The sequence below is a fragment of the Nomascus leucogenys genome, chromosome 14 (assembly GCF_006542625.1).
Source record: "Nomascus leucogenys isolate Asia chromosome 14, Asia_NLE_v1, whole genome shotgun sequence".
Lineage (NCBI taxonomy): Eukaryota > Metazoa > Chordata > Mammalia > Primates > Hylobatidae > Nomascus > Nomascus leucogenys.
The window spans coordinates 37,600,072-37,613,167 of record NC_044394.1 but is presented as its reverse complement, the minus strand read 5'-3'; the positions used below and the strand labels follow the sequence as shown (position 1 = coordinate 37,613,167).

At 47.6% G+C, this 13,096-nt stretch overlaps 1 protein-coding gene across 1 annotated transcript; it reads right to left on the bottom strand.

Moving 5' to 3' along the window:
• Positions 1-425: 425 nt before the first annotated feature.
• SPR (sepiapterin reductase) lies at positions 426-5,381 on the bottom strand. The gene is made up of 3 exons (XM_003262538.3): positions 4,782-5,381; positions 3,919-4,209; positions 426-1,212 (listed from the first exon to the last, which is right to left on the bottom strand). The coding sequence occupies exons 1-3, from the start codon at positions 5,083-5,085 to the stop codon at positions 1,022-1,024; spliced, it is 786 nt and encodes a 261-aa protein (XP_003262586.1). The 5' UTR covers positions 5,086-5,381; the 3' UTR covers positions 426-1,021.
• Positions 5,382-13,096: the final 7,715 nt, after the last annotated feature.

Here is a 13,096-nt window from a genome sequence, read left to right as displayed (position 1 = left end):
GCCAAGAGGGCCAATAGCAGCCGGCATCCATTCACAGCATTGCCACGTGGACAGGGGGTGGAATTGGCAATCCACAGAGAGTTGGGGAAAGGACCCAGGCTTTAGGGCCATGCAGAGGGCAGGCTGTAAGTTGGGCTCTAAAAGATGGGTATTCTGAATAGCCCAGGGTGAGAAAAGGGCTGTCAAGGCTGGGGTCAGCATGGGCAACAGCATAAAAGAGCAGGCATGCCGATCGTGGGCAACTTTGGACCTGGGCCTGCCACTGAGTGGGGCCTGATGATCGGAGGCAGATAGCCCCGGGACAGTTCCCTAGGAAGTAAGGACAACACCTCACTTTTGGGTTAACTGCCTTGGGAATGACCTTAGGCCCAGTGAACCAGGCAGTTAGTCATAGGCCCTGTATCAGAGGAGAAAGCAAGCATGAAGAAAGGACAATCTATATTTTATTTGTATCTGCCTTTGGCCCTTCTCCCAGCCTGGGGGAGGGGTGGTATTCTGAAGGAAGGAGACATCAGAGTGAGGACACAAAGTTCAACAGAAGGTCCTGCTACCCTCAGCAAGGGGCATCTATGTGGGCTGGGACATGTAGTGTCTGCCCTTCCTCCCATCCAGGCCATCTGCGAATCTACATGGGTCCTCCTATTCGACACCAGATCACTCTTTCGTCTACCCATAGGCTTGTTATGAGCAAGAGACACAATCTCCTCTCTTCTGTGTTCCAGCTTCTTTTCCTGTTCTTCCCACCCCTTAAGTTCTATTCCTAGGGATAGAGACACCAATACCCATAACCTCTCTCCTAAGCCTCCTCATAACCCAGGGTGCACAGCACAGACTCCTGACAACTGGTAAGGCCAATGACCTGGGAGCTCACAGCTGGCTGTGCCTGAGGGCAGGGCAGCAGGGATGAGTACTTCTATGTGTAAGGCAGGACTGCCCCTGTGGCAGGGTGTGGGGAGCCACAGGGCTCTGGGGTATGTCTGAAAGTGGGGGCAAAAAGGTTCAGGAAGCCAAAAACATGGGCTTATTTGTCATAGAAGTCCACATGGGCTCCAGACTCGAACTCGTCCTTTTGCAGTAAGTTCAGCAGTTTCTGGGCTGACACCTTGCAATCCACCAGCTTCCCCTTTGCCTTCAGCTCCTGCAGCCCTTTTCGCATGTCTGGGTCAATGGAGGTCTCCCGGGCCAACTGCTGCATGTCTGTGTCCAGAGGACCTAGAGGATGAAAAGCAGACGATGAGGGAACATGGCCAAGGCAGGGACAGAAGGTTTCAGGTCTCTGTTTTATGTCGGGGGTGGGGCTGAGTCAGGTCTGGCCAGAGGAAACACGTCGTCTTGGCTGAAATGTGTGGTCAGGGTTGCCAAAGGCTCCAATTTGTCACTATCAAGTTCTGGACTGAAATTCAAAAGCCCACTGAACATGGACCCTCTAGACTACCATGTCTAAAACCAAGATCCTCATCTCCTGTCCAACCAGCACCACCTCCTGACATTCCCATATCTATTAATGAAGTATTCTTTTCCCAGACTCAAAACCTCCATCACTTCCTCCTTCCCTCCCTGCATCGCCCCCACAGCCAACCAGGCACCAGGTAGGACCCTTCAGTATCTACACACCCCGACAATCAGGCCCTTTTTACAACCTTGCTTCTCTCCCTGCCTCAGCTCCTGCTGTAGCCCTCTACTCAACTCATTCTACTAAAACATCACTGGGGCCCAGCTGCAGTGGCTCACACCTGCAACCCCAGGACTTTGGGAAGCTGTGGCAGGAGGATCACTTGAGGTCAGGAGTTTGAGACCAGCCTGGCCAATATGGTGAAACCCTGTCTCTACTAAAAATACAAAAATTAGCCAGGCGTGGTGGCTCATGCCTGTAATCCCAGCACTTTGGGAGGCCGAGGCGGGCGGATCATGAGGTCAGGAGATTGAGACCATCCTGGCTAACACGATGAAACCCCGTCTCTTCTAAAAATACAAAAAATTAGCCGGGCGTGGTGGCGGGCGCTTGTAGTCCCAGCTACTCGGTAGGCTGAGGCAGGAGAATGGCGTGAACCTGGGAGGCGGAGCTTGCAGTGAGCCCACATCGTGCCACTGCACTCCAGCCTAGGCAACAGAGTGAGAATCCATCTCAACAAACAAACAAATAAACAAACAAACAACATCACTGGGATCACAACATTCTTCCGCTCAAAACCCCTCAACAGCTTCCCAGTAGCCTGGCCTAGTACTCAAGGCATCCTAGTCTGCCCTCCTCTGGGCACACCTACTCTACAGGCAAACCGAAGACCTGCCATGCCCACAATGAGCCTTCGCACCTTTATTTCCTTTTCATCAGGAAAATCGCACCTTTATTTCCTTTCATCACCTTTATTTCCTTCCCTGTGCCAACAACCAAGGTCAATGTCCAGTTCAGCTACCTCCAATAAAGCCATCTCTAGTCTCCCCACCTAAAGGAATTGTTCCCTTCTTGAACTGTTGCAAGCACGTTCTATTCTTCACATAGGAATCACTCACGCACCCCAGTATTTGCAGTTAATGGTCCTCGAGGGCAGAAAATCAGAGAATTCCAGGGTTGGAGGGAGAATTTATCTCCTGGTCTTTGACTATTTTCCAATGACCTGTGCATCCCTGCTGAGAGAGGACTTGCTGCCTTTCCAAACAGCCCATTCTATCTCTGAGCACCTGTTAGAACATTCTTCCTGAGACCGAAATGAAAACCAGACTGGCCTCCACCTTGGTTCAGGCCCTGGGGACCTCCTGAAAATCTCAGCTCCCTCATAATGCCCAGGGCAGCCTCCTGAGACCAAACGCAGCCATGTGGCCTTCTGGAGTCTGCTCTGCTCCGGGCTGTAGCTTACATTTGGTCACTATTGTTTGTGTGAATCCTTGGGCTGAGGTCAGAGTGGATGATGAGTTGAATGTTGGTTGCAAGAATAATTGTGCATGTGTGTTGGGGGGCAGGGGTGGTAGGGGCTGGGGTACTGGAGAACATGAGGAAGAACTTGGAAGCAAGGTGGGATCCAGCCCTGCCACATCTGTGCTTTGTGCAGGCCATTCTACCTGTCTGCCCTGGGATCCTGACCCTATTCCCCAGGGACACAGACTACTGGATCTCTGCCCAAGTTGCTCAGGCTTTCCACGGCTGCTCTGTCACCACCTTCTGATTGCAGCAACCTCAAGCCTAAAAGAGACTCCTCACTATTAAGAAAGGGGCGCTGTGGCATCAGAAACTAGACCCAGTATCACAAGACTCCCTGTCCTTTGGCATTCATGAGAACAAGGGCTCTATTGTATTTACCCCAGAATCCTCAATAGTGTTCCAGCACAGTTCAGCCAGGGATGGTCAGCACTCAACAAAGTCTGTCTGCCCTCCATACAGCTAGCATGTCCTGCAGCTTGCCTTACTTTAGTGCTTTGCTAGGTGTTAGGAACACACATCTGCATAGTGCAAAGGCTTTCCTGTCAAGGGAGGGAAGGAGGCAAGCAAACATATGCAGACAATACAGTGTGGTCAGTCCTATTTAACAACGAGGCAACACTTCACAGGTCAGGGTCATTTTCTCATACAGTATCTCATTCAGTCTTCCCAAGTGCCCTGTGAGGCAGGGAGCGTCTTCCCCATTTCACATGAGGAAGGCCTGGAACTCAAACCCCAGTCTTCTCCCAAACTCCATCTAATACCTCAGACTTTCCTGCCCCACCCTCCAGTCCAGGCAACTCCTCACTCTCTACCAGTATCCCCAGCCCCTGCCACCTCTATTTCCCCTGGGTCTGTATTTCCCCTAAGGGGTGATGGGTCAGGATTCAAGGACAAAATCCTGTGGGTTGTTTCCTGGAGGGAGCGGACTAGGCCGCTTGCCCAGCCCCCAGATGCGCACCACTGGGTTCTGGAGGACAGGGACGGCAGGACTTCCCACCTACCTGGGGCATAGTTCAGCACCCTCACATTAGGTTCCTCCAGCGCCAGGACCTGGAACAGCATATCACGAGCAGCCTTTCCTGCACAGTACAGCGCCCAGCCTTTGAAAGGCTGCAGGGCACAGAGGGACGAGATGTTAACCACGGTTCTGTTGAGGCCAGGACTGGCCGGGAAGGCCTTCAGGACGCTGGAAGTCAGGCAGAGCATGGAGGTCAAGTTCAGCGCCCAGTAGTTGTTCACTTGAGTGGAGTCACTCAGGTCCACGAAGCCTTTGGACACATCCCCAAGAGAGCCTGAAAAACCAACCCTTACGAGTAACTCAGTGCAGGCGGGGCTTTCTTCTTCCCTAGCCCTCCCAAGTTCCTCCAGATATCCTCTTCCCATGCAGACCTAGAGGAGGAAGCTGCCTAGCGCTTCTTAAGAGGCTTCTCTCTTCCCCAGCTCTGCGGAAAGACACAGCTGGGGAACCCAGCCATTCCAAGCTGCAGAATGAGAAGGCACTTGCCTTGCCCTGGGGCTGAAGGAAAGCTCTAGGGGTCCTCCGGAGAAGCAGAGTTTGTTTGGAGACGCCAAGCCCTGACTCAGACCTCCGCCAGAGGGCGCAGAGCAAGGGGATCGGGAAAGTTCTACAGGCGCTTTGGAAAACCCGGCTGGCCAATTTTCCAGGAAGTGGGGGCAGGCTGTTGTCCCGACGGCACCGAGTCTTCCTGCACACCTCGCCTCCACTTGCTACTCAAGCTGGAACAACTAGGGCTTTAGATTTCTAGGCGTCCTATCTGACCCCCTAGGAGTCGCCCTTATATTCCCCAGCGGTGGAGGAAGTGGGCGCTCACATGGGGAGTCCGCTCCAGCCCCGGGATCTTACCCGCGTTGTTGATAAGCAGCAGTTGCTGCAGCCCCTCGGGCCGGGGGAGCTCGCGCAGGGCGCCGAGCAGCTGCTGCAAGCCGGCCTCGGCGCCCAGGTCGGCGGGCACCCGCACCACGCGCAGGCCAGACTGCTCGGCGCCCAGCTCGGCCTCCAGCTGCCGCAGTGCCTCGTCGTTGCGGGCGTTAAGGACAAGTACGGAGCCAGGCGACAGCAACGAGGCCAGGAGCGGGGCCAGCGTCCGGCCGAAGCCGCGGGAGGCCCCGGTCAGCAAGCACACAGCACGCCCCAGGCCGCCCTCCATGCTACCGTTCTCCGCCGGCGGCGCTGGGACCCGAGACCAGGCCGGAGGCGGGGCGGCCGCGGGGGGCGGGACCGCCCTGCCGGGGCGGGGCGGGAACCTCAGGCTTCGGGCCGCGAGCGCCCAGGGGTGCTGGTTCCCTTGGGATCTGGTTCCCTTGGTTGCTGGTGGCGGGAGTCAAACCGTGGGCGGTAGCCCAGTCCGTGCCAAGTGGGACAACAGAGAGGGCCGGCAGGCGGGGCCCACAGGGAAAGCCCTAGCCCGGTTCCCAGCGCTGCCTTGTTCTTCGCCCGCATGCTCAGCCTCCGGCTGGGACGCATGCTCGAATTTCCTCCCAGTTCCAGTCCTAACTTATTTGCACTACTGACCTCTTCCAGGGCAGGCCCTGCACTGGGTGCTGGGCGTCCCTGGTCGTGGCCAGTGAACGCCGTGAATGAAGCTTATGCCCGTTTAGGGATTGAAGTCTCTGTTTGTTTGGGAGTTCACCGCTCTCTGGATGACAGGAGCTTCCTCTCCTCTGGGAGAACCACAGTGGCTCCAAATGATATTAAAACCTTTCCCTTTTACTAGGCTCTGAGCAGCTCCGTGCTCCCACCAGTAACCCCTGCTTCTCTGAGATTTCTGACTCCTGTCCCTAAAAGTGTGTGCCCCAGGATTCTGCTCCTGCTCATGCTACAGTCTCCCTGGTAGCAATTCCATCCACTCTCAGCTTCAAGTTTACGCAATCATCTGTCTGTACCTCCAGGCAGGTGCTTCAGAAAATCCACATTTTTTTTTTCTGGGAGAAGGGGAACGTGAGACAAGTTGGCATGCAGCTACATATATTAAAAAGGAATCTCTTCATGGTTTCCTTCTTAGTGGCCGAATGGTATTCCATTGTGTATGTACATATGTTCAAATATTATGTGTCAGTTTTTAAAAAATGAATCTCTTTGGAGTTTAGCAAGGGCAGTAAGTAACCTCTGATAACTTAATCCAATTCCCCACAGGGCTGATCCCTCCCCTGGGGCTAAACAGCAAAGTTACTGCCTTTCCACTATTATTGCCACCTCTAAGGAAGAAACAACTTGGAGGAAGGCTCTTTTCTTTTCTTTTCTTTTTTTTTGACAGAGTCTCGCTCTGTGGCCCAAACTGGAGTGCAGAGGTGCGATCACAGTTTACTGCAGCCTTGAATTCTTAGGCTCAAGCAATCCTTCCACCTCAGGCTCCTGAGTAGCTAGGATTACAGGTACGCCCGCCACCACGCCTGGCTAATTGTTTTTTAAGCTTTTGGTATTTTAATGCTGTTAGGACTCTGTATATGTATATACCATTTGAAGTTGCCCTGCTTTTCACTTACCTATTCACACTGAAAGATAAAGATCTCATTGGCCCAACAGCCTACTATTTAAAGAATTTTAATAGCTTCTCCCTGCTCTCCAGGCCTTAGAAGACAGGTTGATGAAAGCACGATCCCATCCATCCATTCATTTAACATTTATTAAATTTCCACCATTTGCCAGATTTTTGAAGAAAAGGAGGGAACAATGAAGGGATGGCAGAAAATCAGACCTAGACTCTTCTGAACCTAGCTGCTTCTAGGAGGAACCACTTGGGAACAGCCCCTAAGGAGAACGTGGTTTTCCTATACTAGGAGAGGGTCTGGAAAATTCTTCTTTTCTGAGGAAGATGATTATCTGCTCTCGCTAATTTTTGTATTTTTTGTAGAGATAGCTCTTGCTGTGTTGCCCAGTGTGGTCTTGAACTGGACTCAAGCAATTCTCCCATCTCGGGCTCCCGAAGTGCAGGGATTATAGGTGTGAGCCACCCCACCTGGCCAACAGTAACTTTTTTAAAAAAGATACAAATGCCTGAAAGGTAAGAAATAAGTAAAAATTGTGTTATAAACATAAGTCTGATAAAGGACATGGGTAGGAGAATGGGTGAAATTTGAATAAGGTCTGTAGGTTAGTTATTGGCATTGAATCATTTCTTGACTTTGACTAGTGAACTATTGTTATATCAGAGAGTGTTCTTGTTTTTGGAAGTACACAGAAGTATTTAGTAAAGGGGCATCATATCTGCAACTTACTTTCAAATGTTTCAGAAAAAAATTAGAATGAATAAGGCAATGGTAAAATGTTAACATTTAGGAAATCTGCGTTAAAAGTATTCAGGAATTCTTCATACTATTCTTGCAACTTTGTAAAAGTCTGAAATTATTTCTGAATAACAAAGTTTTTAAAATGAGCCATACTTTGGGAGACTGAGGCAGGTGGATCACCTGAGGTCAGGAGTTCAAGACCAGCCTGGCCAACATGGTGAAACCCTGTCTCTACTAAAAATATGAAAATTAGCTGGGCATGGTGGCATATACCTGTAGTCCCAGCTACTCAGGAGGCTGAGGCAGGAGAAGTTGCAGTGAGCCAAGATCTCACAACTGCACTCCAGCCTGGGTGACAGAGCAAGACTCCACCTCAAAAAAAAAAAAAAAAAAAAAAAAAAGCCACACTTTAAAAAAAGCCATACTTATAAGTCAAAAATAAAATGAAAAAGTGAGCAAAGTATATTAACAGACATTTATCCAAAGAAATTGCACAAATGGTCAATAAGCACATAGAAAGATGTTCAACATAATTTGCCATCGGGGAAATACAAATCAAAATTACGATAAGATACCACTTCATATCCATTAAGATGGCTTAAATAAAACAGATAATAAATATTGGCAGGTCATATGATTTGGCTGTGTCCCCATCCAAATCTCATCTTGAATTATATTTCCCATGTGTTACAATTCCCATGTGTCATGGGAGAGACCCAGTGGAAGGGGCAGGTCTTTCCTATACTCTTCTCATGATAGTAAATAAGTCTCATGAGATCTGATGGTTTTATAAGTGAGAATTCCCCTGCACAAGCTCTCTCTTGCCTGCTGCCATGTAAGATGCGCCTTTCACCCTTCACCTACCACTATGATTGTAAGGCCTCCCCAGACATGTGGAACTGTGAGTCCATTAATCCTCTTTCTCTTTATAAATTACCCAGCCCCAGGTATGTCTTTATCAGCAGTGGGCAAATGGACTAATACAGTAAATTGGTACTGAGAGTGGGGTACTGCTGTAATGATACCTTAAAATGTAGAAGTGACTTTGGAACCGGGTAACAGGCAGAGGTTGAAACAGTTTGGAGGGCTCAGAATATAAGAAAGTGTGGGAAGGTTTAGAACTTCCTAGAGGCTTGTTGAATGGCTTTGACCAAAATGTTGATAGTGATACGGACAATAAGGTCCAGGCTGAGGTGGTCTCAGAGGGAGATGAGGAACTTGTTGGGATTCACAGGATTCAAGTAGACATGTCCTAGAAGTTGGGGAGGGGGGACACACAACTCAACCAACTGGGTGTGTGATAGAGAAGCAGGGCTTTCTCATTAAGAAATTTGCTAGACTATTGAGCCCCCAATCTTGGCTTTTCACCAAATTTGAAAAGCTGATTTTTGAGAGATACACACGAAGGAAGCACCAAACACATTTCAATGGATACAGTTATGAAGACACTGTTTCTGTCGTCGCAGTCATCACTTTAATGGCATGGAAGTTACTGGAGTGAGTAAAGCTTTTTGAAAAGCATGGGAACAATAAGATTTCATGTAGCTCATGGGCTTTCTGGGCACATTTGAGTAAAGGGAAAAGGACTGGGAAGGATAAGCACACAGGGAACAAAGGTGTATTGGATAAGAAGGATGGCAATGAAGTGATCCTGGGCAGGGTTAGAAAAGCAGGCTTTCATCCCTGCAGCGGCACTCCAACTTCAGGAGGTCCATGCTGGACAGCTCTCGCCTTTTACTGGCAGGTTGAAAGAAAGGAAATGACAGCCAGGGTCCCTCTGCTCTCCTCTTTGCCAAGACTGAACTTTTCATTACCCTCCCAAACTCATCTTTTCTTTATTGCTTCCTTTGTTCTGGGATTTCTCAATAATCTGTCACCTGGTGACAGCTGCTTTATGCATATTCTTTAGTTTCATTCATTCATTTATTTATGCATTCATTCAATAACTATTTATTCTATTTATTGAGTGCCTACCAAGTACCAGCCTTTGAAGACACCACATTCATGCTACATATAGGTGCTGGAGATATATCAGTTTGCAAAATAGGCAAAAATTCCTGTCTTCCTCAAGCTTACATTTTTGGAGAGAGAAACAGACCAAAAAATTTAAAAAAATTTAAAAAAAGTAAAACTTGTAGTATGTTGGATGGAGCTATTGTTTGAATGTGTGCCCCAAAGTTCATGTGTTAGAAATTTTTTTTTTTTGAGACAGGGTCTCACTCTGTCACCCAAGCTGGAGTGCAGTGATGCGATCTAGGTGCATTGCAACCTCCACCTCTCAGGCTCAAGAGATCCTCCCATCTCAGCCTCCTAAGTATCTGGGACTACAGGTGCATGTCACCATGCTCAGCTAATTTTTAATTTTTTTGTAGAGATGAGGTCTCACTATATTGTCCAGTCTGATCTCAAACTCCTGGACTCAAGCAGTCCTCCCACCTGGGCCTCCCAAAGTGCTGGGATTACAGGTGTGAGCCACGGCACCCAGCCATGTGCTGGAAACTTAATCCCTAATGCAACAGTGTTGGGAGGTAGAGCATAATAAGTCATTAGGCCAGGTGGGCTCTGCCCTTGTGAATGGATTAATGTCATTGTCACAGGAGTGAGTTATTATTGCAGGAGTGGGCTTGTTAGAAAAGTGAGTTTGGGCTGGGCACTGGCTCATGCCTGTAATCCCAGCATTTTGAGAGGCCAAAGCAGGTGGGTAGCCTGAGCTCAGGAGTTCGAGACCAGCCTGGGAAACCTGGGGAAACCCCATCTCTACTAAAAATATAAAAAATTAGCTGGTCATGGTGGTGCATGCCTGTAGTCCCGGCTACTCTGGTGGCTGAGGCATGAGAAGCGCTTGAATTCAGGAGGCAGAGGTTGCAGTGAGCTGAGATTGCACCACTGCATTCCAGTCTCGGTGACAGAGTGAGATTCTATCTCAAAAAAAAAAAAAGTTTGGCTCTCTCTTGCTCTTTCAATCTCACATATGCTCTCTTGCCCTTCTGCCTTCTGCCATGGAATGGTACAGCATGAAGGCCCTCACCAGATTCTTGTGCCATGCTCTTGGGCTTCTCACCCTCCGTAACTATGAGCCTAATAAACTTCTATTGTTCATAAATTACCCATCTCAGGTATTCTGTTGTAGCAGCATAAAATAGAATAATACACATGATGATAAGTTTCAAAGGAAAATAAAACAAGGTTGGTAATTATGGAGTACTGAGGTGGAGAGTGCTTGCAATTTAATACTGGGTGATCAGAGAATGCCACATTGAAAGCATAGTATCTGAGAAGAGAGCAGTAGGAGGTGAGAGAGTGACCCATGCAGCTATCCAGAGGAAGACTATTTCAGGCAGAGAAAACAGAAAGCACAAAAGCTTCTAAGTGGGAGGGTGCCTGGGTTGTCTGAAGAACAGGAAAAGAGCAGGGTTGTTTTAGTAGTATTAGCAAGGCAGAGAGAATTTAGATCAGAGAAGTCATGGAATGCCAGATTTGTACGGGGCCTTAAGGTGGTTGTAAAACTTTTCTTTTTGTTAGGAGAGAGATGGGAAAGCACTGGAGGGATCTGAGCATAAGGAATCTGCTTAGACTCAGAATCATTCCTGCTTTAGTTTTGAGAATAAACCATAGACTCTAGGGAGGAGCAGGGAGACTAGGAGGTTGTTTCTATATTACAGATGAGAGATTCTGGAGACGTGATTCATTTGGGGATACATTTTGAAGACGAAGGCAAAAGGATTTGCTGAAGACATGGAGATGGAGTATATAAAAAAGGGGATAATCGGTGATGACTCCACAGTTTGAGCGTTTGCACTGGGAGGATAAAAATTGCCATTTTCTGAGGTGGGGAAGACTGCAGAAGGAGCAGGGTTCTTTGGAGGAGATTAAAGTTCAGTTTGGGGCTGGGTGCAGTGGCTCACGCCTGTAATCCTAGCACTTTGGGAGGCCAAGGCGGGCAGATCACTTGAGGCCAGGAGTTTAAGACCAGCCTGGCCAACATGGTGAAACCCCATCTCTACCAAAAAATACAAAAATTAGCCAGGTGTGGTGGTGCATGCCTGTAGTCCCAGATGCTTGGGAGGCTGAGCCAGGAGAATCGCTTGAACCCAGGAGGCAGAGGTTGCAGTGACCCAAGATAGCGCCACTGCATTCCTGCCTGTGTGACAGAGCAAGACTCCATCTAAAAAAAAAAAAATTAGTTTTGGATGTGTTAACTTGAGATGCCCACTGGATATCAAAGAGGAGATGTCAGTAGACATATATGTAATTTTAGAGTAAAAAGGGGAAGTCTGGACTGTTGATACAAATTTGAAAGTCTTCAGCAGATAGATAGTTTTTAAAGCCTCAAGATAGGATGAGATCACTTAGGGAGTGAGTATAGATGGAGAAGAGAAGTTGTGGAGATAAGGAGGAATCCAGAAAAACAGACAGATATAGGGCTACCAAATGAAATAAAGGACACCCAGTTATATTTTAAACAAATAATTTTTAGTACATAATTATCTCATGCAATATTTGGCATAAACTTATATGAAAAGTTATTTGTTAATTTATCTGAAATTCAGGCTTAACTGTATTTTTGTTTGTCAAATCTAACATTCCTAGCCTGAGAACCACTGGCCATGGAGGCAGGAGGAAAATCAGGAAAGTGTGATGTCTTGGAAGTATAATATAGTTTTAAAAGTACTTCAAAAAGAAATGTGTTATTGAAATGTCACAAACTCCTGATAAGTCAAGTACCTAGAGAATTGATTTAATAACATGGAAGTCATTGGTGACCTTCATATGAGACGTTTCTGTGAAACGGTGGGTGCAAAAGTTTGATTGAAGTGGGTTCAAGAGAGAATAGAGGTAAGGAATAGAAAATGCCAAGGGCAGGATGTGTAGTTTACATGAAACCTACTCACTATCCACTTTTCTGATACTGTTAAATCTTGGTCACAGATCTACAGCTGAAGCACAGAATACTGTTCGTAGCCCCCATGATCATTCCATGTTTCCCTGTTTACAACGGGTTTTCTCCCATATGGACCTGCTTGTTTGCAGGGCACATTCTCCTCTTGTCACTGCCTGGTTCTAATCTATGGAGCCTCTGTCCCTGCTTACAGTAGTCTCTGCAGCGACCCCACTCCCCAGATTAGAAGATGCCAGTGTCAGCCTCCCTCAAAATTATATGTTGCCATCAATATAATGTGTTTAAAAAGGCCAATAAGACAAATGAGGTGTGTCATTAAGAATTATAGCTGACATCTGAATATTCATTGCAAATACAAGTAAGCATGCTAGATGTAACTTGAAGTGAAAACAGCATTTATTATATACTTTTTGTATGTTGATATTTTGTTACACTTTAAAGTATTATTGCTAGAGTAAAATTATGAGGTAATTAATGATGACTATAAAAGCTGTTAATTTTAAGTATCAAAAAATTGATTAATTTTAAATATCAAAAAGAGACTTTAAGTAGGCCAGGCATGGTGATTCATGCCTGGAATCCTAGTACTTTGGGAGGCTGAGGTAGGAGGATTGCTTGAGCCTAGGGGTTTGAGACCAGCCTGGGCAACATAGGGAGACCTTGTCTCTATGAAATAAAAAATTTTTAAAAATTAGCTGTGTGTGGTGGCACATGCCTGTGGTCCCAGCTACTTGGGAGGCTGAGGAGGAAGGATTACTTGAGCCCAGGAGGGCTCGAGCTGTGATCGCACCACTGTATTCCAGCATGGGTGACCCAGCGAGTCTCTCTCTCTCTCTTTCTCTCTTTCTCTCTCTCTCTCTCTCTCTCAAAAAAAGAGACTTTAAGTAAATAGGGGGAATAGATTGAGCTAATGCAAACCTTAAGAAAGTATGTGAGATAGGGGGGTAATCCCAGCACTTTGGGAGGCTGAGGCGGGCAGATCACAAGGTCAGGAGATCGAGACCATCCTGGCTAACATGGTGAAACTCCGT

Coding starts and splice junctions, on each gene's coding strand:
- SPR (XM_003262538.3), bottom strand. CDS start 5,085: ATGGAGGGCGGCCTGGGGCGTGCTGTGTGCTTGCTGACCGGGGCCTCC. Junction 4,210..4,781: donor GCTGCTTATCAACAACGCGG/GTAAGATCCCGG, acceptor TTGGTTTTTCAG/GCTCTCTTGGGGATGTGTCC. Junction 1,213..3,918: donor GGTGCTGAACTATGCCCCAG/GTAGGTGGGAAG, acceptor TTCATCCTCTAG/GTCCTCTGGACACAGACATG.